The following is a 26,125-nucleotide window of genomic DNA, read 5'->3' as shown; positions in this document are numbered from 1 at the left end:
TGAGAGAAATATCTCAAGGCACTGAGAAAGATATAATTGTAGTAAAGAATTATAAAGCCTATAAGAAGGTTAAACAGAACTCCAGAGAAATAAAATACGAAGGTTTAAACTTATTAGGTGCAGATGAAAAACCACTATTCAATGCAGAAGAAAGAGCAGGCAGATGGCAAGAATACATCAAAGGCCTGTATAATGGAGAGTAACTGTTCTGAAGTGTAATAGTAGAGTAGGAAGAAGTTGGTGTGGGAGAATTAGGTGATCCAGTAATGAGTTGACAGTTCAACAGAGCTAAGGAAGGCAGCAGGAGTCAGTAACATACCTTCAAAGATATTGAAATCTTTGTTAGATGCAGGAACTGCAAAGTTATCTGAACTGGTGTCAAAAATCTACTAAAGATGCAACTTATCTTTCAGGTCCAAGCAAAAACGTTATCATCACATTGCCAAACAAAACATCTGCAGATAAATGTGAAGCCTATCAGACTGTTAGAGTGACATGCCATACCAGTAATCTGCTGACCAGAATAATATGTACTTTGCTTGCTTATAAGAGCTGCTCATCAATGATAGTTATATGTTCCCAGCTTTTGACTGTATTCTTACATTTGACATTGTTCATGTGATTTAACAGTTAAGTTTATTAGGTTGTACACGTTATTCATTTAATGGTGTATTTTTCATTTTGTGTCATGTACTTCATTGTTTCTGTCTACAGATAGTTTATCAGCTTTAGAGTTCTCAGTTATGGCTGGTAGACAGCTCAATACATTTATTTTTTAACTTACCAAGGTACCTAATGTAACTTGAGAGGCCAAAAGTTGTCGTAGGCTTTTTTTAAAAGAAAAAAGATCTGTTACTGCCACCAATTAAATAATAGTTTCATTTCATTTTAAGTATAAAGGTGATTGGTTCAAGATGGCTCTGAGCACTATGGGACTTAACTACTGAGGTCATCAGTCCCCTAGAACTTAGAACTACTTAAACCTAATTAACCTAAGGACATCACACACATCCATGCCCGAGGCAGGATTCGAACCTGCGACCGTAGCGGTCATGCGGTTCCAAACTGACGCGCTTAGAACCGAGGTGATTGGTAATATGGAAGAAAAAGAAAGGAAAAAAACAGCTAAAATACCCACAGATATACAACTTCATCATCTTAGATTTAAAGCTTTTTCTCATTTTACAGGTCGTACAGCATTCGAGAAGCTTACAGACCAGGACTATCGGGGCACAACATATTACTCTGTGAAGAATCTGACATTGTATGAGTGCCAAGGTTGGTGCCGGGAAGAAGCCGACTGCCAAGCAGCTGCTTTCAGGTAAGCTGATTTACCATTATTGCTTCACTTGGCACTCATAAGTGTGATGCTAGATTTACAAACAAGTGATACACATTATGAAATTTTTGAGCAATGAAATATGTTTAAGTGTGAATTGTTTAACCTTCATTGTTTCTTTCAGTATGCTTTTTCAGAAATTGTTTCTTGATTGTAGGTTTGTTAAAGATTTTTACACTTATGTAATTTTTATTATTTTTAGCCTGAATTAGTTTCATCTGTATGTAAACTAACATGCATTTTCCATCTGTTAATTAACTAAAAGAAAGCATACAACAGACTAAACCAACTCAAATTACTAACTGGACAAAAATGGTGACTGCACTTTGCAACAATCCTCATTTATGAAGCTATAAAATGTAGATCCAAATCATCTACACCTACATCAGTGTTATCCGTATTTCTGCTGAGATGCAGTAACATGTTTCGCTCCAAAGTCTCGACCTATCACAACAATATTTTCAGCATTCTGCCATCACCCCATTCTGGAATACATCCTGATATCTACTCAGCTTATCAAATCTGATTTACACACTCTTCCCAGCCTCCCCCATGCTTCTCCTCTTGCTTCCAGATATCAGGACTCATTCTTCTTCCAGAACCCTCCTTAAACCATCATATGGTTCCATCTCTATTCAGATTCTCCTGACTCACTCCACATCCTCTTCCATCACTAAGAATTCACTCATAAAACTGCTTATCTATCTCAGCATAGCCTCTCTCCACATTCACTGTCATATCCCACAGTAGAATAATACTTTCATTCATCCTCCTCTTAGCGTATTCAGCTTTGGTGCAGTTTCCTCATTAGAAATTTTTCTTTGAGCAACATTGCCAACCTTATGTTTCTCATGATAAATGTAATTTAAGTTGCAACTGAGAAAGAATGGCTGCAAATATTGACAATAGCTTCACACTAGTTTCATGTGTGACTTGAAAATAATTACTTATAATAAAAAGGTCAGATTACTAGCCATATAACAGAGTCATACAGCAGAATTTTAAGAAACTGCCTATTCATCATCTTTTCCTGAAGGTGATGAGAAGGAACTCTGTGAAACATTGCTGCACTGTCATTTGGTCACAGCCTGTATACTTATGAATAATAATTAATTATTCAAGCAAGACAGATGAAAGGAAAGAACCTGTTTAACTCAACTCTTAAACAGTAAATTTTGTGCACAGAGTAATTTAACCAGGTATTCCTCTAAGTCTGTTCTCTATGCCACTTCTCCAAAAAGCATGTTTTTAAAGGAAACATTTCTTCATGATTGCTTGGTGAAATGCCTTTGACAAAGTTTTATTTATATGTATTCTCACCAACCTTTCTTACTGTTTACATTTTAATAGTTATGAAAACGAAGACAATCAGCAATTTTTTTCCTCTAAATGAATTCATAGATTCATTTTTAAGTAGTAATGGCATAATTTCATGCTTACGCTTGACTAGTTGCATATAGTTTTCTTCATTATCAAGTCTTGAATAACAATATTTTGGACAAATTCATTCAAAACAGCTTCTCCAATTAGTCAGCCGACTGGACCTGGCCGCTCACATAGTCATTCATTTGTAGTGTAAAGCTGACTTAATTTACCTGACCTCATTGGTTTGTGATTATCTCCTTAGCATTTTTCCTTCTGGAAGAATACAGTGAGTATTCATTTTGTGATATTGCAATAGCTGTAACTCTCTGCATATTCTGTTTGGTGACTAAACTGATATCTCTTGTTTGGTCAAATTCACAATTTGATTAAACTGTATGCTGGAACTTATACTTAAATGGTGCATTAGACCTATAGAATAATAGGAGAGTCTTTGTTGTGGTGGAAACTGCAGAAGAAAATTATTGACAAGTGGTGTTTTGGTACAGGCTATAAGGCATGCACTCATGTGTCTTGATTGGTAAAGTATTATTCATGACAGCTTAAATTCTGGGTTTCAGTCTTAATGCAATGAATACTTTTATCTATTAGGTATGCCAACTTTTATTAATGCTCTATTGATAAGTTGAGCTTTTATTCTAAAACAATTCTGCATAACGTATAGGTGTTTTCTTAAGATTAATTTGAATATTTATGATTTTTCATGATATTTTAATGTACTGTGATGCAAAAGTAATTTATAGTCCTTTTAATGCTGAGTAAAATTGAATACTGGCGTGTGGATGTCCCAGTAGCCCGCAAAAAAATGTTAGAGACAGAAGAAAATGACATTATGCCAGATATTTTCCACTTAATTTACTAACAAATAATAGAGTACTCCACAGAATAGACAATGTATGAGGAACAACCAATGGGTCTGTACAGTTCTGCAAATGACATTGTCTAAACTAACCACTCAAACACCCCCAGTATGTTAAAAGAAAATATAAAGTAGTCTCTAATACAAAGTTTGATTTCAGCACTCCAGTGCTATTTAAGACAGTACAATATTCTAGATGGTATTCCCATATGCCTGTGCTTTTCTTCAACCATCTATTGATGGGTCTACATTTGAATCATGGTGGCATTTTTAACTTACACAAAATATTTTCAGAGGTGAAACTGAAGTAAAGAGCATGAAAATAAAAAGCTCAAAAACTTTTTGAGGCTTTTGTGGCCACTTTTTGACATATTGCATGTTGTCTTACATCTCAGGTACTTCAGTAACATTTGTTTGTTTTCCTGACATTTTGTCAGCATGAATGGCTGCTATTGTCAAAGGTTCACCCTCTCAGTCTGCCACCAGCAGTGGAGGTTGAACCTTTGACAGGGTCAGCCACTCATGCTAGCAAAAGTCAGGAAAATTGTTAAAGAAATATTGGCCAAAGAACCCTAGACAGAAGACAACAGGCAATACATCAGCTCAGAAAAGTTTGCACCACCCGTATGTCTACAACTATGTTTGAGCTTAGGCTCATGAGGAGCAGGGAATGAAAGAATAAGCTTTATGAACCAATAAAGAGAAAAAGGAACTTGTTTACTGTAAAACAAAAAGAAAACCATAAACAAAATAAAAGAAATCTGTTTGAAATTGTTAATTTTGTGGCATCAGTGAAATCAAAATCTGCTCCTTGTAACAATCAACATAATGTCACTCCACCCTATGCACTGTAACATGCTTGGATCCTCCTTGGAATGTTGTCCACAACTTGATTGAGACTATGCTGCTTAGGCCTGTCCACGTATTCAACAGACGCTCTCCTGGACATCCTGTGTGTCTAGACCATTCACGCAACAAGGCACTGCAAGTTTCAACTGGTCCCAAGCCTCCTCAACTGGATTCATGTCAACAGATACTGCAAGCCATTCCATTCACTTGATTCCTGCCTCCTGGAGGTGGTTGGGTGTGGTGTTCTTATGTATTATCATACTGAAAGATGAACTCATCACTAAAATGCAGAAACATGACTGACCCCCATCCCCTTCCACCTATCATACATGATATGGGTAAAACCATGAGTGATCCACATAGGGCTGGTTTAAGGCCTAAAAGGCACAAACAGCCACTTGAGGTGCCAAGCTAAGAGATGTGCCAGAGGTGTGACAACTGTAAGACTTCCGTATGTGCAACCTTTGTATACAGCACATATCACTGACATGGGTGAATGTGTACATATGGAAAGGGGGGGGGGGGGAGATGTGCCAAATGATAAGTCACTCATGTGGAGAAATTTTCTCGGACCAGTCATTGGTACCTGGCCATCTCCACATTTGTTTATGATGATCACCAAGTATGAAACAAATCATTTACTTGTCAGTGAAGGGAACTTGATGCTACTCTTCCAGATTCCATTCTAGGTGCCCCCTTGCCCACTTTCCATGTGCAACATGGTGCTGATGAGTTTGTAATGTTGTTTGTAATGGATACCTAAAGACAAAATTGATTATGTAGACAAAGCTTCATATAGCCTGATCAATACAACCATTCACATTGCCTCCAAAAAGGCAGCACACAATTCTCTTGGATTCTGTCTAGGCTATCTAAAAGCCATTATTTGTAGGCAGTGATCAAGAGCTGGTGTTTTGGATCACAAGTGACTATGGTGAGGTAGATATTCAATGTTTTGTGCCTCACATTAGTGGTGAATATTTTAATGTTGTCACCATGGTTCATACTGCTTCGGCAAGCAATTGTCCATGCTGACAACTATTTTCACTGTAAAGTGACATGGTACACAGGGGCTAAGCTAGAAATGATCCTCTGAGGCATGTTGATAGATGATCAATGTACACAACTTACATTGGTCCATTGCCTACTGAACTGCACTGAAAATGGAAATTTACTTTTCCTCAATTTCCCAGGTATGTGGTGATTTCATGTACCAAAACAAGTATTAAGGAAGAGGTTACTGTTTTTAACTATGCAAGTCATAAAAGTCATACAAAATGTTGTTTGAGCAGTTTATGGTCTCAGGACTGACCAAGGACTGTCCCTGAAATTCTGGATTTTTAGTCTGGCATTCCCCTCATAAGTCAATAAGCTCTTCCAGATAAGCAGATGTGTGTGACTCCATTAAGTTATTAGAGTAAATACTCCTTTGTTTGACCACACTCTGTATTTGCCTTGGCTCACTGACACATGCACTTCTTCGTTACACACGAGATCATAAAGTGAGGCACCACAGACTGGCGTGCCTTATAAATTTGGGAAATATGTCTATATGTATATATATTTAAATGCCACATATCTCTCATGGAATTTTGAGTGATGTGTAAATGGAATCCTATGAATATTTCTTAGTTATAGTTCTTCCATTGTCAATTTACTTAATTATTTACTTACTTAGTTATTTACTTGCTGCTAATGTAGAACTGTGGATCTAGTTTCTTTTTTTTATCTGATAGAATGAGATGACATTTTGAATTGTGCTATATGCAGTATTAAAATTTTTCAGGTGCAAATGTATGTACAAAGTATTCCTGCTTTCAGTTTTATTAATTGTTCACTCAAGTATGAAATTTGCATAAATGATACATGTTCTTAAGAAGTGACACAAAAATTTCATAATATTCTGTCATGTTCCTCAAGTTAATGAGAAATCTCATGTTGAAGCCTTTTTGAAACCTACCCTGACTTCTCAAATAAATATAAATAAGAATAGTCCACATAAATCTTTTGTTTCTGTTGTTGCAGCTTTGTAGTTAATCCATTAACACCAAAGCAAGAAACATTGTGTGAACTCCAAAATGAAACTTCAGCAACAAATCCATCAGTAACACCTCAGCGATCTGTTAACATGTATTACATGGTCAAACTTCAGATAAGATCAGGTAATGAATACGTATTTTAACCATATGTGAGATAAGGCAATCATAATTAATATAAAAAATTCATTAATATCAATACTTCCAAATTAAAAGACTTTTAATGATTGTGCACTTATTAATCTTCCATGTTCAGCAAATATATATCCAGTCTTACTATGGATCTTTAGAAATATGATGTATGAGGAAATGGAAAGATACACAGCAGAGAAACATATTTTTTCCCTCCATGTTCAGCAAATATATATCCAGTCTTACTATGGATCTTTAGAAATATGATGTATGAGGAAATGGAAAGATACACAGCAGAGAAACATATTTTTTCCCTCCATGTTCAGCAAATATATATCCAGTCTTACTATGGATCTTTAGAAATATGATGTATGAGGAAATGGAAAGATACACAGCAGAGAAACATATTTTTTCCCTGCTCCTCTTTTTATTATATAACTGTAGAACACACTAATACTGTAACATTCATTAGCAAAGTCCTGGAGTGGTAACTTCACACAGAATAAAAACAATAGGAGAATTAAACTTTTTTTATTTTATAATATGATAACAATCATCACTCGTTTTGGCCATATTCATTTTCTGTACCTATAGTGTCTGAAGATGGCCAATGTATATGATATGAAGATGACCAATGCATGGCCAAAATCACTAATGATGGTTATCATATTACAAATGTGATGTGTTAAAACAGAACTTAGTGAATAAAATGTCCACCACTTGTGTCCATAAACAGAATTTCATTTTTCAGTGTACTATTGATACATTGTTTAGAATAAAGCATGGAAGTGGTAACACACAAGAAAAGTTAGTGGTATTTGATGTGACCAAACATATCTGACTATATTCTTACATATGCAAGATAAAAATGCTTTTTCTGCTACCAGTTGTTGTTGGTAATTGTTCAAAATTTCTTTTCTTTCTCTATTTATAAAGTGTGCACTATTAATTTAGAACTGGATAGCTTCTAGTTATTTCTTGTCTGTTGGAGATTTACTTGTTATTTTTATATCATGGACATACATTACAGTTTACTTGTTCTCTAGTCCACTTAATGATCTTTTGCCAGTGGGACCAACATCTTTTTTGGCATTCTATTTTATCTCATTTCTTTGGAATAGTTTGTCCAATTTTTCTCCTTAATCTTCCTGTAAACACATTTTAATTCCTTATTCTTGCCCGATTATTGTACTTAGTTTCCTATCATGTACCCTGCAGCTAGTGACACTTCTTAAAAAATATTGTCTCTGCAGTATGGAGTCCATATTTATTTCCTGTTGTTACTACCCTAGTCTCACTGCCATATATAACACACGGCATTTCCATTGTCTTGTAATAATGTCAAGAAAGTTTATTTTCTCAGTTTGCTATTGAGGATATTGTAAGTGGCCACATCATATAATTGAATTTTTATACTACAGTGTTGGAAATTCATGGACAGAACAATGTATGACATAAGGGAAAGGCAACCACTCACTCACAGTGGACTAATATGTGGCACATAGACACATCCAACAGAAAACAGTACTCACTACCTTTTGAGCTCTGGCTCTTTTTCTAGCAAAAGTATACACATTCACACAAACAATCAAACAGACACCCAGACACCCAAACATTCACTCCTGTGGTGAGACTGATTCTAGATTTTTGAGAGCAGTTGTCTGGACCGATGGAGGTGGGAAGGGAGTAGGGAAGGATGCATGTGCAAAGGATGGGGAGGAGGGAGGGGGTAGCAGGATAGTGCGAGGCAGGTCTTTAGCAGATGACTCAGCAGCTGAACAACAATACTAAAGGAGTTCAAAAGGTAGAGTATATAAGAGATATAGAGAGAGGGAAAGGAGGAAAGGTAGAAAGGGAAAGGAGAGGAAGTTGGAGATGAAGAAGGAGACAGGAAGGGGGGAGAGAAACGGGGATGGGTGGGATAGGGGGGAGAGGGGGAGGAGTGGGAGAGAGAGAGAGAGAGAGAGAGAGAGAGAGAGAGAGAGAGAGAGAGAGAATGTCTGCAGGGGGAGATGGGAGGGGTCATGGGAGGAACAGTGGGGGCAGAAGGCAGTACACAGTCTGGACAGAGAAGGAGTGGAGAGGACAGTGACCGAAGAGAGAAAGGAAAAGGTAGGGAGAGACAGTGGGGAACATGTTAACGGAGGTTTAGGGGACAGGGGGATTGTGAGAATGTAGGACATGCTACAGAGAAACTTGTGCTGCAAGGGAGTATCCAAGTGGCCTGTGTAGTGCAGCAGCAGTTAAAACTGAGTGAGGGAACACTGTGGTTAACACACTGGACTTTCATTTGAGAGAACAGCAGTTCAAATCTGTGTCTGACCATCCACATCCAGGTTTTCTGTGATTTTTCTAAATCACTCTAGGCAAATGAAGGGATGGTTCCTTTAAAAGGGAACAACAGCTTTATTTCCTCTAAGTCTAATCTTCCGTTTCAACTGTTAAAATTACTTGTATAATGGTGTGCAGAATTTTCGTTACTGGCTGGTCAAGTTTGCAGTTTGCCAGAGTTTGGCGGTGGCTGTTCATGCAAATAGACAGTTGGTTACCTGTCATGCCCACATAGAATGCTGTACAGTAACTGCAACATAGCTGATATATAACATCGCTGCTTTCACACATGGCCCTGTCTTTTATTGGGTAGAAAATACCTGTCACTGGACTGCAGTAGAAGATGGTGACTGGATGTATGGGACAAGTTTTGTACCTGGGCCGACCACAAGGGAATGATCCAAGTGGTGCAGGATTGGAAGCAAAGTCAGAGTAGGGATGGACAAGGAAGAATATTCCATAGGTTGGGTAGATGGCAGAACACTACTTTGGGCTATGCAAGTAGGATTTTGGGCAAGATATTCCTCGGCTCAGGACATGACAAGGAGTAGACGAAGTCCTGATGAAGGATGTGGTTGAGCTTTTCAAGGTGAGGGTGACATTGGGTGATCAGAGGAGTGCTAGCTGTGGCTGGTTAACAGATTCACTGTTGTCAGAGGAGCAGACAGCATGGGAGATCTGTTTATGGATGAGATGAATAGAATAATGCTGTCAGTAAATACTTTGGTAAGATTATCAGTATATTTTGATAATTGTTTTTGACTGCAAATGTAACATCCACTGGTGGCATATCTGTAAGGAAGAGACTTTTTGACAAAATGTATAACAGTTCATCTGGTTCACATTCATTGATGGCACTTTCATGATCTGGACTCATGGGAAGGACAATCTTTGCTTCTTCCTCCATAACCTCAACACCTGCTCCCAAATTTACTTCAGCTTGTCCTTCTCAACTTCACTAGCCATTTTCTTAGATGTTGATCTCCACCTCTGAGATGAGTGTCTGTGTGTTTGTGTGTGTGAATGTGCATACTTTTGTTAGGAAAAAAAGCCAGTGTTCACAAGCAAGTCTGTCTTCTATTATGTATGTCTATGTGGCACACATTATTCCACTACAAGTAAATGGTTGCCTTTCGCTTATTTCATGTGTTGAATTTTTATGTTTCATTTGATAGAACTATTTGGTGAAAAACAAAGTATTTCTGAAGTAACTGACCTGTATTCTTTCTGTTGTTTCACTTCTGTCACTAAGCATCCATATTCATTATTAATTGTTTGTTTTGTAGCCAGTTTTGAACTCTGCCACTTTCCATTATTTATTCCAATATTTTTTTATCTGTTTGATAGCTTAGGCTTCCCTTTATTTCATCATTCCATCTATTTCATTAATGTTTATGGTATTCTGATGGAAAATTATTTTAACAAGTAGTTAGTCCACTACTTTTGTAGCATTTCTTTTCTTTATAATCTTTCACAAACTTTTGCTTCATCCATCTAATTTTAATACATACTGTTGTCATTAGTATACAATGATATGTCTCTCTCCCCTTTACATTCCTTGAGGTTACTTCTTAACTTGTAAAAAAATTATCTGTTATTGACTGATGTTCTCTCACATTCCAGTTAATTTTGTATGCTTTGTTATGTCAGAAATATGTGTTCCTGATTCAGTTATTGTTGAAGTATGTAGATTTTTCCAAAGGATTCCCTCTGGAATACAAACAGTGGTGTGAGTAAAGATACTCCCCACATTGCTATCTATTGGGGTGTCCTCCACCCCTCCAGTAATATTTCCAACTTTATTTCGATTTTTTGGCAGGAAGGATGGTGTCTCCTAATAGCATGAAGAGTATGCAATGGTTGTGGGGTGGGCCTTCCATACTAGAGCTGCCAGGTCTTAATCTTTGAACATCCCACTTCTTCACAAGGAAGTAGCTTGTATTCCTCGTTCACTTCACTATAGCTATCACCATTTTCTAAACTACTGCTGCTGCAGAACACTTCATACCATGTTAGTCATCACTAGTCTTGCAATGTATGGATTCCCATACTGTATCACCTCAACAAACAGTCACTTACTTTGTAGTGTTGTCTACCTCCTGAGATACACTTTGGGATGGGAGAATACATTTTTGTGAGACTGAAATTTCTTTTAATTTTAACATGTTTTCAGTTGAAGTTAATTTATTGTGTTAATAACTGATAAAGCTGCTGTTGCCCACATATTTTTTTATAGCTGTTCTCAAGACATTGTGCATGTGGAATTTATTTTTAAACAATGGAAAATCCATGATGGAATATGACAATATTATGAAAAGGATAGTTGCAACTCAACAGTTAGTGGAGATGCTGAGTCAGAGATAGGCGCAACAAAAAGACTGTCAGCAAGTAAGCTTTCGACCAACAAGACCTTCATTAGAAATAGACAAAACACACACACACACACACAGACACACACACACACACATGGGGATATAAACAGAGAGCTTGTTAGCTTCATTAATATGGGAGAGCCACACAGAGCTGGCCATGCAAAAAGCAACTGACACTAAGGTCCATGCATGCAACACGCAACACGTGACCTTATGCTTTGTTTATGGTCGTAGCATAACTCAAGGTCACTGGGAATTCTACAAATGTAATGCAAAGTTGTCAATTTTTAGGAATAAGCAAGATTAGTGGTACAAAAACCCACTCACCTACACCATTCCCATCAAAATTTCTGCTTCTACAACATTACATTGGAGAGAAGTAACTTTCAGCCTCTGTGAGTGAAAGGTTCTGAGGAGCTAGATAATGCATGATTCTTTTGAGCAGAGTTGCATTGCACCTTGCTTTTGCTTTTGGAATGAGTCTCCAAAGAGTGAGCTAAAGCCTGATGATCTTGAGCCACAGTGAGTCTCACCTCATGATCTTCACTGGATTCTTGAGACAGAATGTTGCTCAGTCATTTAGTAGCTCTGCTGTATTCAGAAAGACTTGATCATCTTTTAGACATTTTTACTTGTAATGAAAAGGAAATCAAAATGTAATCAGTAAACACCCAAATCACAAAGCAATTTTAATAAATGTGTTTCCCTTGGCAAAGAATATAAATAATATCCAGCCACATAAATTTACTGTTAATTTGTATTCATAAAGATAAAATTGTGGTGTTTCATTCTGTCAGTGATGTAAAATTCTGAAAACACTTCTGTTGCTGAGGTAAAACAAACTTTCCTAGGAAAGAAGTTAAATACAAATAAAACCTATTAAAAGAAGGAAAACACTGTCATTAAGTGTTTAACACACAAAGTGAAATCAGTAAATCTGTATATGCTAGCCAAGTAAATTAAATGTTATGTTGTATTTGCAAAGATGAGATCGTGGCACTTAATTCTGTCACTGATGTAAACTTCCAAAAATACTTCTATCACAAAGGCAAAAGAAAGCTAACAGTGCCATCTACTGGTTCTGTGGTGTACTACAAAACTAAAAGTGCCACCTATTGGTTCCTTAGTGTACTATGCTATAATGATTAAACATCCAAACTATTAACCTGAGCAGATGATTTTTAAGTAAACTTTAAATTATAATAGCCTTTTTTCTGTGTTCCAATTTTGAGGAAATACAGCCTATACATTGCTCCAGACTATACTCAAGTGTAGTTGATTTGGAGATAGCATGTTCAAACAGACAGACATGATGCTTTTACAGTTTTATTATTAGTATAGATTTCAAAATTTCCTTCTTGCAGAAACGAGTTACCTGATATACAGTCATTTAGTTTTGTGACAAGAGTTCCATAAAAACTACTGCTGACCATTACAAACAATTTGCTCCTGAGTGCTGAATTGTGACTGATATCTGTGTTTGTGCATGCCAAAAGAGTTGTGAGTGCCCCACTGTCTACTGCAAGAAATTTAAAACTTATAAAATGACTTTCAGATAATGTGTGCCTTCGACCCTGGGCATTTGAAAGAGTTCCAAATAAAATGATACGTGGACTAGACAATGCTCTTATCTACACATCTACAAAAGAAGCCTGCCAAGCTGCTTGTCTGAATGAGGTATGTTTCTAGGTATAATCATATAAAAATCCACCATGTTCATATGGGAAATGGATCATGTTTCCCAAGAACAGGACCTATGATACCTTTCAGAAGTCAAGAAATGGTATTAAACACAAAAAGAAAAAGAAAATTCGAGAAATTTACCGTAGCTTAACTCTTTGAGGGATAATGTTAAAGTTTTAATTATCACTTCGAGGAAGTTACATAATTAATATTTTTATTTGTTAGCAGGTGTACATCTGTACTCCTGGTACACACTGAAATCCTCACAAGAGGAGCCAAAACAAAATGGCATAGCCCATTGACAATGTGCTGAACCACATGGTAATCTGTGTACTTTATTTTAAGGAAAAGAACACTGCAACAATCTATCCTGAGTTAGTGGAAGTGTATGGAAATAGATGCTTTCATTGTAGCCAAATAAGTCTGAATGACAAACAACAAAGTGGCAAATCATCCCTCTGTGAAGAACTAGAAATTGTGAGAGAGGTGGAGGTCTAGGTGCTCAAAGACTAGCATATTGCAGTCAGAGTGATAGTGGATTGTGGAAGAAGTGAAAATCAGTCATGGTTCAGTTCTCAACCTCTCACACAAATTCTGTAGGTGGCCAAGGTCAGTGCCAACTGGGTCCTGTGACTGCTCATACCCATTCAAAAAAGCCTGCCAGACCAAAACAGCAGTGGAAACATTGTAGTTGTGTTAGGACATCCAGATGACTTCTTTAACCACCTCATCACCACCAACAAGTTCAGCTCGTATCCCTGTGAGCTCAAGACATAGAAACAAAACAAACATTGAAAATACATGGATTCTACATCTACATCTACATTTATACTCCGCAAGCCACCCAACAGTGTGTGGCAGAGGGCACTTTATGTGCCACTGTCCTTACCTCCCTTTCCTGTTCCAGTCATGTATGGTTCGCGGGAAGAACGACTGCCGGAAAGCCTCCGTGCGTGCTCGAATCTCTCTAATTTTACATTCGTGATCTCCTCGGGAGGTATAAGTAGGGGAAAGCAATAAAATCAATACCTCATCCAGAAACGCACCCTCTCGAAACCTGGACAGCAAGCTACACCACGATGCAGAGCACCTCTCTTGCAGAGTCTGCCACTTGAGTTTGCTAAACATCTCTGTAACGCCATCACGCTTACCAAATAACCCTGTGACGAAACGCGCCGCTCTTCTTTGGATCTTCTCTATCTCCTCTGTCAACCTGACCTGGTACGGATCCCACACTGATGAGCAATACTCAAGTATAGGTTGAATGAGTGTTTTGTAAGCCACCTCCTTTGTTGATGGACTACATTTTCTAAGGGCTCTCCCAATGGATCTCAACCTGGCACCCACCTTACCAACAATTAATTTTATATGATCATTCCACTTCAAATCATTCCGTACGCATAGTCCCAGATATTTTACAGAAGTAACTGCTACCAGTGTTTGTTCTGCTATCATATAATCATACAACAAAGGATCCTTCTTTCTATGTATTCGCAATACATTACATATTGTCTATGTTAAGGGTCAGTTGCCACTCCCTGCACCAAGTGCCTATCCGCTGCAGATCTTCCTGCATTTTGCTGAAATTTTCTAATGCTGCAACTTCTCTGTATACTACAGCATCATATGCGAAAAGCCGCATGGAACTTCCGACACTATATACTAGATCATTTATATATATTGTGAAAAGCAATGGTCCCATAACACTCCCCTGTGGCACACCAGAGGTTACTTTACCATCTGTAGACGTCTCTCCATTGAGAACAACATGCTGTGTTCTGTTTGCTAAAAACTCTTCAATCCAGCCACACAGCTGGTCTGATATTCCATAGGTTCTTACTTTGTTTATCAGGTGACAGTGCGGAACTGTATCGAACACCTTCCGGAAGTCAAGGAAAATGGCATCTACCTGGGAGCCTGTATCTAATATTTTCTGGGTCTCATGATCAAATAAAGCAAGTTGGGTCTCACACAATTGCTGTTTCCAGAATCCATGTTGATTCCTAGAGAGCAGATTCTGGATTTCCAAAAATGACATGATACGTGAGCAAATAATATGTTCTAAACTTCTACAACAGATTGATGTCAGAGATGTAGGCCTATAGTTTTGTGCATCCACTTGATGACCCTTCTTGAAAACTGGAACTACCTGTGCTCTTTTACAATCATTCGGAACTTTCCATTCCTCTAGAGACTTGCGGTACACAGCTGTTAGAAGGGGAGCAAGTTCTTTCGTGTACTCTGTGTAGAACTGAATTGGTATCCCATCAGGTCCAGTGGACTTTCCTCTGTTGAGTGATTTCAGTTGCTTTTTCATTCCTTGGACACTTATTTCGATGTCAGTCATTTTTTCATTCATGAGAGGATTTAGAGAAGGAACTGCAGTGCGGTCTTCCTCTGTGAAACAGCTTTGGAAAAAGGTGTTTAGTATTTCAGCTTTACGCATGTCATCCTCTGTTTTAATGCCATTAATATCCCAGAGTGTCTGGATATGCTGTTTCGATCCACTTACTGATTTAATGTAACTTCCTAGGATTTTCTGTCAAGTCAGTACATAGAATTTTACTTTCAAATTCACTGAATGCTTCATGCATAGCCCTCCTTATGCTGACTTTGACATCGTTTGGCTTCTGTTTGTCTGAGAGGTTTTAGCTGCGTTTAAATTTGCAGTGAAGCTCTCTTTGCTTTCACAGTAGTTTCCTAACTTTTTTGTTGAACCACAGTGGGTTTTTCCCATCCCTCACAGTTTTACTCAGCACGTACCTGTCTAAAACGCATTTTATGATTGCCTTGAACTTTTTCCATAAACACTCAACATTGTCAGTGTCGGAACAGAAATTTTTGTTTTGATCTGTTAGGTAGTCTGAAATCTGCCTCGTATTACTCTTGCTAAACAGATAAACCTTCCCCCTTTTTTTATATTTCTATTTACTTCCATATTCAGGGATGCTGCAGCAGCCTTATGATCACTGATTCCCTATTTTGAAAAGTTTGGGTCTGTTTGTTATCAGTGGGTCCATGATGTTATCTCCATGAGTTGGTTCTCTGTTTAATTGCTCGAGGTATAATATCACTTGATGCTCTGTCCCTACCACCCGTCCTAAACATCTGAGTGTCCCAGTCTATATCTGGATTCATCATCACTGGAAAATTTGAAGACCCACATATCACCAGGAAAGATGATGACTGTTTTTGGGACTACCATGGTGTGATGCTAACAGATAAGAGGCAAATCTTCACAAGAGCATTTTAGCAAAATCTCATGATGACGTTACAGGGTGTTGTCAAAATGAAGTGCTTCGTTAAGCTTTCCAATAGTATCTTTTTGCTCCATGAAAGTGCCCCAGCTCATAGTGCACAGTCACACATGCTGCTTCTTTATGCTATAAAATTTTGCTTGCTGCCCTCCCTCACATTCCCCATATTCTCCTGACATGGGACCCAGTGACTTCTTCCTGTTTCCTCATATGAAGAAATCGTTATATGACAGACATTTCCAGAATGACATAAATGTGATTTTTGAGGTGGAACATTTCCGGAACAGCAAAAATGCAGATTTCTACAACCCAGCTCTCTGCCAAACTGTCCACCATTGTGAAAAATGTCACACTCAAGGGTCAATATGTAGAGAATGACTAATACCATCAACAAGTATCATAGTCACAGCTTTATTTTTTCCAAGGTTATATTAGAAACTTTAATGACTCCTCAAACACAGGTTTTATTACACAAAATTAATCTCTCTACATTTTGACTCTCAGCTCTCATTTAAGCCTTGATTCTTATCTCAAGTTTTCAGACACAGGGTCTTACTTCAGTACTTTTTCTTTAATCTGATGTTATTGGATATACAGTAAATTGAGTAATGAAAGTGAAAAACAAAGACACAGAGGTAAAACTGGTATATTCAATAACACTATCAATTGAAAATTTTCAGTATCATACCTAACAAAAGTTAAAATATGAAGTGATGTATTTGACCTATATGAATATTATTCACAGGTAAACTTTAAGGACTCATCTTTTGTAGGAATCAAAGTTGTAAATATTGTTCAAATATGTTTATGACTATAACTAGCCATTTCAACCTATGGCTCACATTTTTAAAACAATGTGTCAATTTAGCTTTCACAACAAGCAGAGGTATCATATTCAAAAAATTAATCAAAGAAAATTAAGTTCAATTCCACTATTACCAAACTGATAACAAAAATTTATTTAAATGCTATTTTTAGCAGTGAATTTCATCCAAAATACGTTAATTAAATTTGATTTCCAGACATACTGTTTGCCCATCACTATAGGTTATCTTGCTACTTTCATAGACAACACAAATTTCACAAACAATTTTTCTTTGGCTTCTCTGTTTAAGTGTGATATAAAGGAGAGAAACAATTAAATCCAATTTTTTTTTCTCACCATTGATTGTATAATTTACAGTGTACTGACAAAGGATATAAATATTAAATAATGAATGTTCTTTCTTTTAGGATCGCTTCATATGTCGTTCACTGGAATATAATTATGTTACGTTGCAATGCCATCTCAGTGAATCTGATAGGCGTACTACAGGACAGTATGTTCAATTTGTTGATGCTCAAGGAGTAGACTACTTTGAAAATCTGTGCCTCAAATGTAAGTACATTTTATATGAAGTTCCACACATATCATCTTAATTGAAATATTGTACGCCAAATTGTGCAGCAGCCTGAAAGCAATAAATAAAAATAAGAAATAAGCTGCTTAAAATATTGGCCAGGCACATGAGAGGGTACTGTATGCAATTCTTGGTTCATGTATTCAGTAATCTTTGGCCACTGTAAAACATTACACACACACACACACACACACATTTGTGTTGAATATTCAGTATGGCCATAGACTTATTTAGTGTCTGACATCTAATTATGGTTCATCAAAAACTGTATAAACATAATAGCATTCATTTCTAAGGTTGTTCAGGTGTAAATCATACCAGTATGCAATACAAATACAAAAATACAGATTCACTGTGAAGGATACTTCCAAGGTGTATCATAATGACAAATAAGAGAAGTAGTGTATGTGTACAGAAAGGAACCAAATGTATAGCCACTGATTGTTCTGATTGTATGGGAGTATCAAGAAATTTTTAATAATAAGCTTTGATGATGCAACTGCCTTGGCAAAGTCACTTACATAAAAAAATTTAGGAACAATTTGCACATGTTGAATAGAATGTTTCTAAAGATTGTCGAATAAAGATCAGATACTTACACAGTCATCTTGATTTGGATTTTGTGTAACTGCCCTAAACCATTTTCAGTAAATGAAAGAATGGTGCAATCAACAAAGCTATAACTGATTTCTTCCCACATCTTTGTTGCAAAAGTTGGTTAACAATCATTTTGTTGATGGGCTTTTAAACTATAGTTTTCTGAATGTCATCCAGGGTTGACTCTGAAAATTAATGATAGTGTTGAAACCACAACATCAATTGTAATTAGAATGGAAATTGTGCCACACATCTGTCCTTAAAGACATGCATATTCAGAAAAAACAGAACACCTTGAATGACTAGAGAGAGGATGTTCATATTCATAGGACAAGTACATTAGTATGTTCTGCAAAAATGAGTAGCATTTCAGTCACATCTGTTCAGCATGCGTCCTGTTGCCTAGTAGGCACAGGGTCCACCATGGGCCCTGATAACTTGTTCCATGTGTGATGGCATCGACGTGTATAAGGCACGAATGGCATCCTGTGGTATAGCCTTCCATACTGCATTCATCTGGGTCCAAAGTTCTGTGGTGGTAGCTGGCATTGGGTCATACCACTGCAACTGTCATTTCACCATATCCCATACATTTTTGATTGTCAACTAGTATGATGGTCTGGAAGGCCAGGGCAAAAGGCTGACATCCTGAGACACCAAGAAGACAGGTGTGACTGCAGCATCATGTGGTCGTGCATTGCTTTGCTCAAAAATAGTGTCTGGGGTGTTGTGCAGAAAGGATATGGCTGTAGGACACAGGATGTTATTCACATAGGTAGGTGGAGAAGTGGATGATGTGCACATAACCCATGCCATAATAAACGGTGATAGACTGTCACCCCTGGTAGTGTATGATGTGTTCCACTGTTTCACCAGCATAGAGGAGGATGCAGATCTGTCCTGCAATGCCATTCGCATGAAGTGTTGATCTTCTTGGGGGACGGTCTGGGTGAAAAATAAAATATACCAGGATTATCACTCACCTTGACAACTTTGACATACTGTAATTAGCAGAAACCAATTTGGATTCAGAACAGTTATCTCTGCAACCAGTGCCATATTTTTATATACAAATAAAATTTTGGAATACCTTGACAAGAAAACATTGCCATCTGACATATTCTGAGAAATGTCTATGGCTTTTAATTCTGTCAGCCATAGGACACTTATGGAGAAAGAATGCTACTATGGAATCCAAGTACAACTGGATAATTGGCTAATATCCTATCTGCAGGACAGATGATATAAAATAGTGTTAGATGGAAACAATACACAGGTAGTATGGGTAGAGTCTGACTGGAGCATAGTACATTATGGAGTCCCAAAAAGTTCTGTCCGTGTTCTGCTGCCTTTCTTTTTTTTATATAATCAACAACCTACCTCTGTCCTCCTGTCCTCCAACAGAGCAAGCAACTTCACAATGTTTGCAGATGACACAAGCATTATGATAGACAATAAAACATCTACCAACTTAAGACCCTTTACTTGAAGAGATTCTGAACTGGTTCACAGTATATTCTGTACCAATAAACCTCAGCAAAACTAATTACATTCAGCCCCATTCTGGTCACAAAGCCCTCAGGAGATTAATATTGCACATGTGAGCCAGCAGATACAGAGGGTACACTGTTCAAAATTCCTTGGTGTCCATGCCCATAATAGGCTTAATTGGGAACACCAAATCTTCCAAACCTTGGAAAGGCTTAGCTCAGCAACATTTGTCCTCTGATAATCTCCACAATCAGAGACATCAATGTCTCAAAATCTGCCTGTTTTGACTACTTCCAATCATTGATGTGTTACAGAATCATCTTATGAGGCAATTGACTGATATCGAAAAAAGTCTGTACCATTTAGAAAAAGATCATCAGAGTTATATAGAGTGTGTCCAACAATCTCCTCTCATAATCTTTTCAAGTAAGAAGTGATATTAACTACTGTCTCACAATATCTCTTTCTGATCATGTCATTTGTGCTTGACAATTACTCTCAACATGAAATGAGAGAGGCATACAACTACTAAATCACAAGAAGGAAATGTGAAATACACTGTGACCTGAAGAATTTTTTCTGGGGCAAGAAGGTGTAAAGTACACCAGCACAAATATCTTGAACACATTTCCAAGTAATATTAAGTCCACACACGGTAATAATCGATGACTTATATGTAATATAAAGGAATCTTTGCTTGGAAAAAAGTTTCTAGTGTCTAGATGAATTCTTTAACAGAGACAGATATGACTGTCCCTTGTATCTTTCTGTTTTCTAGTTTTAATGCCTCATGCTACTTTAATTACACCTAATAAATCCCAGTGTTTGTTTCTGTAGGTCATGAAAATAGTCTTTGTACTTAGTAAATTAAACTCTTTGTTTAGATAATATCAGTGGTTTTTGTTTCTGACCTTTGTATGTGATTGTTAATCAGTATTTATTGAGTGTTTATTTTGATTGTTAATTTGTATTTTTATCCTCAGTATGTGATTCCCTTTGCACACCTACATGCAAAAATAGCTCTATGGAACATATATTACAATACATAAAAATAAGTAAATAAACTTCTAAATAATACGTGCCATATTCTTTGCTCTAGGCTTTTAGCTACAGAGTGTAGAATGTAGAATGTAGTTTATTCATCCCATAACATTCAGAATGTAGATAATGAAGTGTTAACTTCTCTGTACAGTTCCCCAATCCTATTCAATACCTCATCATTAGTTATATGATCTATTCATGTGAACTATAAGCTTACATTGTGCTAATCACTTCGATATTCAAAAGAATAGGACTTAGTCACAAGATTAAAAGAGTTAGCTGCATTTGCAAATCTCTCATCATTTTCCATGTCAGTAGCACCACTTTGCATTCCATTCCAGTTAGAGAATCTGCAGCTGAGGATCAAATTTGAATCATGTCATATTACAGGTATGTGCACAAGAGTTTAATGTCCCATGGCCCTACTGACAGTAAATATGAAAACATACTGCTACTGGTACTAAAAATGTTACCAAGCTCATTGTTGTTGTTGTTGTGGTCTTCAGTCCTGAGGCTGGTTTGATGCAGCTCTCCAAGCTACTCTATCCTGTGCAAGCTTCTTCATCTCCCAGTACCTACTGCGACCTACATCCTTCTGAATCTGTTTAGTGTATTCATCTCTTGGTCTCCCTCAACGATTTTTACCCTCCACGCTGCCCTCCAATACTAAATTGGTGATCCCTTAATGCCTCAGAACATGTCCTACCAACCGATCCCTTCTTCGAGTCAAGTTGTGCACAAACTTCTCTTCTCCCCAATCCTATTCAATACCTCCTCATTAGTTATATGATCTACCCATCTAATCTTCAGCATCCTTCTGTAGCACCACATTTCGAAAGCTTATATTCTCTTCTTGTCCAAACTAGTTATCATCCATGTTTCACTTCCATACATGGCTACAATCCATACAAATACTTTCAGAAACAACTTCCTGACACTTAAATCTATACTAGATGTTAACAAATTTCTCTTCTTCAGAAACGCTTTCCTTGCCATTTCCAGTCTACATTTTATATCCTCTCTACTTCGACCATCATCAGTTATTTTGCTCCCCAAATAGCATAACTCCTTTACTACTTTAAGTGTCTCATTTCCTAATCTAATTCCCTCAGCATCACCCAACTTAATTCGATGACATTCCATTATCCTCATTTTGCTTTTGTTGATGTTCATCTTATATCCTCCTTTCAAGACACTATCCATTCCAATCAACTGCTCTTCCAAGTCCTTTGCTGTGTCTGACAGAATTACAATGTCATCGGTGAACCTCAAATTTTTTATTTCTTCTCCATGGATTTTAATACCTACTCCAAATTTTTCTTTTGTTTCCTTCACTGCTTGCTCAATATACAGATTGAATAACAATGGGGAGAGGCTACAACCCTGTCTCACTCCCTTCCCACCCACTGCTTCCCTTTCATGTCCCTTGACTTTTATAACTGCCATCTGGTTTCTGTACAAATTGTAAACAGCCTTTTGCTCCCTGTATTTTACCCCTGCCACCTTCAGAATTTGAAAGAGAGTATTCCAGTCAACATTGTCAAAAGCTTTCTCTAAGTCTACAAATGCTAGAAACATAGGTTTGCCTTTCCTTAATCTATTTTCTAAGATAAGTCGTAGGGTCAGTATTGCCTCACGTGTTCCAATATTTCTACGGAATCCAAACTGATCTTCCCCGAGGTCGGCTTCTACCAGTTTTTCCATTCATCTGTAAAGAATTCGCATTAGTATTTTGCAACTGTGACTTATTAAACTGATTGTTCAGTAATTTTCACATCGGTCAACACCTGCTTTCTTTGGGATTGGAATTATTATATTCTTCTTGAAGTCTGAGGGTATATCACCTGTCTCATACATCTTGCTCACCAAATGGTAGAGTTTTGTTAGGACTGGCACTCCCAAGGCCGTTAGTAGTTCTAATGGAATGTTGTCTACTCCCGGGGCCTTGTTTCGATTCAGGTCTTTCAGTGCTCTGTCAAACTCTTCATGCAGTATCGTACCTCCCATTTCATCTTGATCTACATCCTCTTCCATTTCCATAATATTGTTCTCAAGTATATCACCCTTGTATAGACCCTCTATATACTCCTTCCACGTTTCTGCTTTCCCTTCTTTGCTTAGAACTGGGTTTCCATCTGAGCTCTTGATATTCATACAAGTGGGTCTCTTTTCTCCAAAGGTCTCTTTAATTTTCCTATAGGCAGTATCTATCTTACCCCTAGTGAGATAAGCCTCTACATCCTTGCATTTTTCCTCTAGCCATGCCTGCTTAGCCATTTTGCACTTTCTGTTGATCTCATTTTTTAAACGTTTGTATTCTTTTTTGCCTTCTTCATTTACTGCATTTTTATATTTTCTCCTTTCATCAATTAAATTCAATATTTCTCCCGTTACCCAAGGATTTCTACTAGCCCTCGTCTTTTTACCTACTTCATCCTCTGCTGCCTTCACTACTTCATCTCTCAAAGCTACCCATTCTTCTTCTACTGTATTTCTTTCCCCCATTCCTGTCAATTGTTCTCTTATGCTCTCCCTGAAACTCTATACAACCTCTGGTTTAGTCAGTTTATCCAGGTCCCATCCCCTTAAATTCTCACCTTTTTGCAGTTTCTTCAGTTTTAATCTACAGTTCATAACCAATAGATTGTGGTCAGAGTCCACATCTGCCCCTGGAAATGTCTTAGAATTTAAAACCTGGTTCCTAAATCTCTGTCTTACCAATCTCATTAGATCTCTGAAAACCTATAATTTACTTATGTTTCTTAGTGTTCCTAATAAAATATTAAACATTTGTGCTGTCTCAATGGGATACCCCTACAACTATCTTCATAATCAGTCCATAAACTGCTGACGCAGCTCAGCTCTTCCAGTTGTCGCAGAGTTCCTGCACAGACTTTATAACGTCATTATAATGAAATGCTGACCCACTTTTCTGAGTAGAGCTTAGTAACTGCCTTTCAATAAAGGATTCTTTACTGAGTATGGCATACACAGCGTTACAAATGAAGACCTGGCAGGCATAAACAAGAAAAATTCTCTTGTTAGCACTTTTTGGCTTTATCTTCTAGTCACAGTTTTTATTCAAATAAGAAATGGATGTTTTTGAAACATTGTACACTCAAAATAAGCATTTCTTCTGTATGAAATATAAATTGTATGATATTAGAAAGCAATATATCTATTGTGAGATGATTTCAATTTTCATCCATGTAATTCCAGAAAAAAAACTGTTTTTCTATTTCAGCTAACCAAGCATGCAAAGGCAACAGACAGTACATCTCCCCAAGGATTGGAGTTTCAGATGATAAAGTTGCACAGTATGCCAGTCTACACTATTATGTTGACAAGGAACTACAGGTACACATATTATAATACAAAATCCTGTAATATGACCATGAAACCTTTCATAAAGAAATGCTACATTGTTAGTAGTATGGGTTTTATTAATGTTCAAATCTTGTACATTTATGATTAATTGTTTCATTTCTGTTAAACTGAAATGCTCCTTGAAGTTTGTACATTAGCTACAAGACAAGTAGCAGTGTTTGTTGTAAGGCTATGGTAAGCAGTAATATACTGCAAATAGGATTCACATCAATATTTACAGATGTAGGTACATATGTTCCTTGAAAAATACTATTGTAATCAAGTATACATGAAGCCGCTAATAGCAGGAGAAACAGAACTCTGTAGTATAACTTAGAAGGCAACAGTTGACAGCTTTCTTCCTAATTTGGCCAATTACATTTATATGGTATAAGCATGAGTAGAACTAACCAATACTACTTAGTGAAAGTTTATTGTTAATATAGTATATGAAACAGTTTCTGTTATTGTCTTGTCTTTTGTTAACATACACCTAGACTTGTACCACATCCCTGAAGGTTATCCTCCTCCGTGAGATCTACAGAACACGAAGAGGAATGGATGAATTAATTAATTAATTCATCAGAGCAATAATTAAGAATGAGTTAGTTCTTCTGCTAATGAAAAATTGTATTTTTCTCTTCCACTCCAATTTTTATTTATTCATTTTGACAAAATGGGTTTCACCTTCTTTTGAAACAAAATAGTAAATTCAGCAATCATGTATTTTGCCACAAAAAGAAGTGACAGTAAATAATGTCATTTGTCATTTGATTTCCATCCTATAGGACACTGCAACATTTTGCTCTGTCTTTTTATTTCAACTAAATTTTATATCCTGACTATTTGTATAGTGTAAATGACACACCGTGCTAATACTGTATTAATAATTTGTTCAATATTACAAATTTGTGACATATTTGTTGAAATGGCTATGTCCAAAAGATTTCAGTCATCTTCTCATGTGTGTGATTAGAGTTCCTCTGATAAATTAAAGAATTTCAGAACTAAGTTTTCCCATCTGGGCGAGAAATGTGGTAAAAAACAGTCATATTCAGAGTATTCAATTCCAGCTAAAACATAAATACTGTACTGTTATCATTGGTTCCTCTCACATCACAAATTAGTGAATTTAACAATGAAGACCTTTAGCACTCTGTTAAAGAGATCAGATTCATATTCAGTAGGACCATGCTTATAATCACCATCTAACCACCTAGATTTAGGTGTTTATGGATTCTTGAAGTCACCTGAAGTAGATGTCATGGTTGTTCCTTGAACAAAGCAACATTCAAGTTCCTTCTCCATTCTTACCCAATCTGAATTTATATTCTGTCTTTAATGACTTGGATGCCAGTAAGACATTACATTTTATGTTTTCTCCCTTGCTTGGCACTGAGAAGTGAATGAGATGAATACTCTACGTGTTAATTTAACACAGCATAGCTCTTTTCTCTAGAAGAAACAAGAAAATTTTGTTTAATATCTCAATGCCATCAAATAATTGTCTTTAGTTAAAAAATAAATAAACTGGATATTACAGCATAATACATTTGGTCACTGCTATACTGCTATATACACTATATGTACAGTAATCTCTACAGCCATAATTTAACAATCTATTCTTCTTGTATCCTCCTCTTCATTTAATGTGTCTTTGGTCTCAATGGACACTTTGTACAGTACTACATGATCCAAAAGTAACAGAAAACAGGGAGAAAAATTGTTTGGAATGTATTGAAAGTAGTGTGATGCTATTTCATAAAAATTTAGAGAAACATTTTTGATTCACTGGAGTCCAAAATTAAAGCAACAAAAGGAAATTTTGCAAATTTGTGTTTATTTTGCCACAAAAAAGTATAAGCAAGTGATAGTAAAGTAGAAACAATATAAAAAATACAGAATGCAAACAACTGCAACATGCATAACAGTAAACAAAAATGATGGGGCATGTTGTGAATGATATCACCAATCTCATGTTGAGGCAGT

General features: G+C 36.9%; 1 protein-coding gene across 1 annotated transcript in view; it reads left to right on the top strand.

The window, feature by feature from the left end:
* The window catches only part of LOC126469554 (uncharacterized), a 133,307-nt gene that overhangs the window by 82,542 nt on the left and 24,640 nt on the right, over positions 1-26,125 (top strand). Inside the window, exons 3-7 of the mRNA XM_050096676.1 lie at positions 1,189-1,321; positions 6,456-6,592; positions 12,857-12,978; positions 17,475-17,619; positions 24,015-24,127. Of these exons, the coding sequence (XP_049952633.1) occupies positions 1,189-1,321; positions 6,456-6,592; positions 12,857-12,978; positions 17,475-17,619; positions 24,015-24,127 (650 nt within the window). The remainder of the gene's footprint in view (positions 1-1,188; positions 1,322-6,455; positions 6,593-12,856; positions 12,979-17,474; positions 17,620-24,014; positions 24,128-26,125) is intronic.

Source organism: Schistocerca serialis, chromosome 3 (assembly GCF_023864345.2).
Source record: "Schistocerca serialis cubense isolate TAMUIC-IGC-003099 chromosome 3, iqSchSeri2.2, whole genome shotgun sequence".
NCBI classification, from domain to species: Eukaryota; Metazoa; Arthropoda; class Insecta; order Orthoptera; family Acrididae; genus Schistocerca; species Schistocerca serialis.
The sequence above is the reverse complement of the archived record's forward strand: the minus strand, read 5'-3'. Positions and strand labels throughout refer to the sequence as shown.